The sequence below is a fragment of the Crocuta crocuta genome, unplaced genomic scaffold (assembly GCF_008692635.1).
Source record: "Crocuta crocuta isolate KB4526 unplaced genomic scaffold, BGI_CrCroc_1.0 scaffold234, whole genome shotgun sequence".
Lineage (NCBI taxonomy): Eukaryota > Metazoa > Chordata > Mammalia > Carnivora > Hyaenidae > Crocuta > Crocuta crocuta.
The window spans coordinates 2,492,866-2,495,496 of record NW_027529647.1 but is presented as its reverse complement, the minus strand read 5'-3'; the positions used below and the strand labels follow the sequence as shown (position 1 = coordinate 2,495,496).

Here is a 2,631-nt window from a genome sequence, read left to right as displayed (position 1 = left end):
GATGCTCCTGCAGGCAGGACCCAGCTCACACCACAGGCCTTTCTCCTCAGGTGTGTGGGGCTTACCTGTCAACAGACTGGAGTGAGAGAAACAAGTTTGGAGGCAAAGTGGGCTTCTTTGGGACCGGAGAGTGCTTCGTGTTTAGAGTGAGTCCGGCGGGGGGGGCCCGCTCACGAGAGCCTGCCATCCACTCCTCAGTGACCCCCCCCACAGGGTGCACCCCCCCACCCCGTTGCCTTCTTGTTTGTGATCCGTCGACCGCACGGGCAGGCCGTGTCTGCCCAGCGCAGCCGGCTCGCAGCCCGGGCCCCCTGAAGACTGGTGGGGGGCGTGTGCCTGGGACTCACGCTGTCCTTCCGCCCTCAGCTGCAGCCTGAGGTCCAGCGCTACGAGTGGGTGGTCATCAAACACCCGGAGCTGACCAAGCCGGCGTCCTTGGAGGCCACGGCCGCTCCATCCTCTCTCGGCCGCCCCCCGTCCTCAGACCCTGCCGACCGCCTCTCGCCCTTCCTGGCTGCGCGGCACTTCAACCTGCCCTCCAAGACGGAGTCCATGTTCATGGCTGGGGGCAACGACTGCCTCATCGTAGGTGGGCGCCTCTCTGCACCCCGGTCTGGGCTCCTGCCTGCCCTTGGTCACAAAGCCTGGGAGACCGGTGTGAGGTCGTGGCAGGTGCCTCACGTGAGAGACAGGCAGGGGAAGAGAGCTGGGGCGAGTGGGAGCGGGGACGGGAGGGTGCGCGGCGGGGGCCCTGGCCAGGGGGACTGAAGGCCAGCCCTGTGGCTTTAGAGAAGTCTCTGGCAGGGCTGGGGCGGGAGGCCTGGGGGACTCGCCCCTTCTGAGAGGGGCTGCCAGGAGCACGCAGAGAGCCTCTGGGGGCAGTGCTGCACAGAGGCGCAGCCACTGACTGCAGCATCCCACAGGCGGAGGGGGCGGCCAGGCGCTCTACATCGATGGGGACCTGAACCGGGGCCGCACCGGCCACTGCGACACTTTCAACAACCAGCCCCTCTGCTCTGAGAACTTCCTCATTGCCGCTGTGGAGGCCTGGGGCTTCCAGGACCCGGACACCCAGTGATGGGCCTGCGCACATGGGGACGGAGCTGTCACCGTAGGGTGGGGCGGGGCAGTGGACCCCTCTTCGTGGGGCAGGTAGTAAAGGAAGAACCCTCCCCACATGGTGGGCAGCATTGGGGTGCAGCCGGGGCTCTGGTGCTGGGCCAGGAAGGGGTGACCGGGCCTCGGCTGGCCGAGCCCTGCCCTGCCCTACCCAGACCTGCGCAGTCGCTTGGCCTCCGGCTGGGATCAAGCCCTGGTTCTCCTCTGTGGAGGCATCCCGTGCTCGTGGCCTGGAAGGAGCTACATCTTGCAGCCCCTGGGTCTTTAGTCCCTTGGGGCAGAGACGGGGACTGGGAAAGGCAGAAGGAACCTTCCGGCAAGTGTGGGTCCATGGCGCCCCCTGCTGGGGACTGTTAGCAGAGCCCCGAGGCCGCCACCTGGTCGGCTGCTGGAGGCCTCCCAGGGGAGACAGACGCCCTGGGGGCTGCCCACGTCCCTCTCCCCCTCCCACTGCCCACGGCTGCCAGCCCAGTGCCCTCTTCCCACGCTGGCCTCCTGGGGCCTCCCCCTTGGACACGAGCCGCAAGGTGAAAGGGGCGGGCGCAGCGGGCGCCAAGCTCTGGGCCCCTCCCCGGGGAGGGAGGCCCGGATGCTGCAGGGCTGCGAGGACCTTCCGGGGCCTGGTTTCAGAGCCCGAGGCTCCCGCGGGGCCTCGCTGTGGGTTCACGCCTAGAGAGGCCGCCCAGGATGGGCCCGGGGGGCCTCTGCTGCTGACCCCAAGCCCTCTGGCTCCATTCCCACGGGCTTGCCCAGCGCAGTCCGGGCCTCTGAGGGCTTCGTCAGCCCTCCTCCTCTCTGCCGGGGGGGCCTCCTCCGCGCCCCCGCGGTCCCTGCGGTGGCCCCAGGACCCCGTCCAGACTCCTCAGCGTGGCATGCTCGTCTTTGTCCGTCCCCACAGGCCCCAGGCTGCCAGGGCCGCCCCCTCCCAGACCCTTCCCGTGCGGCGCCTTCACCACGGGGCCCTCTGTGCGCCTCTCGCAGCCCCGTGCTCGGCCGCACGCCCTGTGCTTCGTGCCCTGGAGCTGCGGCCTGTCCCCTTCCCCGTCCCACCTGGCCCCGCACACGCCCTGCAGACCGTAGGTGCCACGTGCGGACTCGCCACTGGGCGCCGCGGGGAGTGGCCTCCTACCCCCTGCGCTCCCTCAGCTGGTCCTGAGGGCCTGGCCCCCGGGGGGGGGGGGGGGGGCAGACAGCCCTGTGGAGGCTGTGGCAGCCTGGGCGACAGCTGCTTGGGCCCTGGCCCCCACGTGGCTGCAGCCGGCTCCTCGGTGTCGCCACACATCATGCCTCTGCCGTCTCCATCTTGCTTTGTCCTCCCGTGGAGCACTGGTTGTCCGCTGCCCGCACCCCAGTCTTCTCTGAGCTGGGCCACCGTGGTGTCGGGAGCCCGGTGCGGCTTCGGGCAAGCCTGCGAACCTGCCTGGAACTCAGTTTCCCCAGCTGTAAATGGGGCCAGTCATCCTGCACCGCTGGGCCTGCTGAGAGGCTCCGAGGGGGACTGTGTGAGTCTCA

At 69.4% G+C, this 2,631-nt stretch overlaps 1 protein-coding gene across 2 annotated transcripts in view; it reads left to right on the top strand.

Moving 5' to 3' along the window:
• TBC1D24 (TBC1 domain family member 24) overlaps positions 1-2,624 on the top strand; it is an 8,396-nt gene extending 5,772 nt beyond the window's left edge. For both annotated transcript variants that reach the window (XM_077762612.1, XM_077762611.1), the window contains 3 exons: positions 51-146; positions 367-589; positions 924-2,624. In XM_077762612.1, the coding sequence (XP_077618738.1) occupies positions 51-146; positions 367-589; positions 924-1,078 (474 nt within the window). In that variant the 3' untranslated portion in view covers positions 1,079-2,624. The remainder of the gene's footprint in view (positions 1-50; positions 147-366; positions 590-923) is intronic.
• The last annotated feature ends 7 nt before the right edge of the window (positions 2,625-2,631 follow it).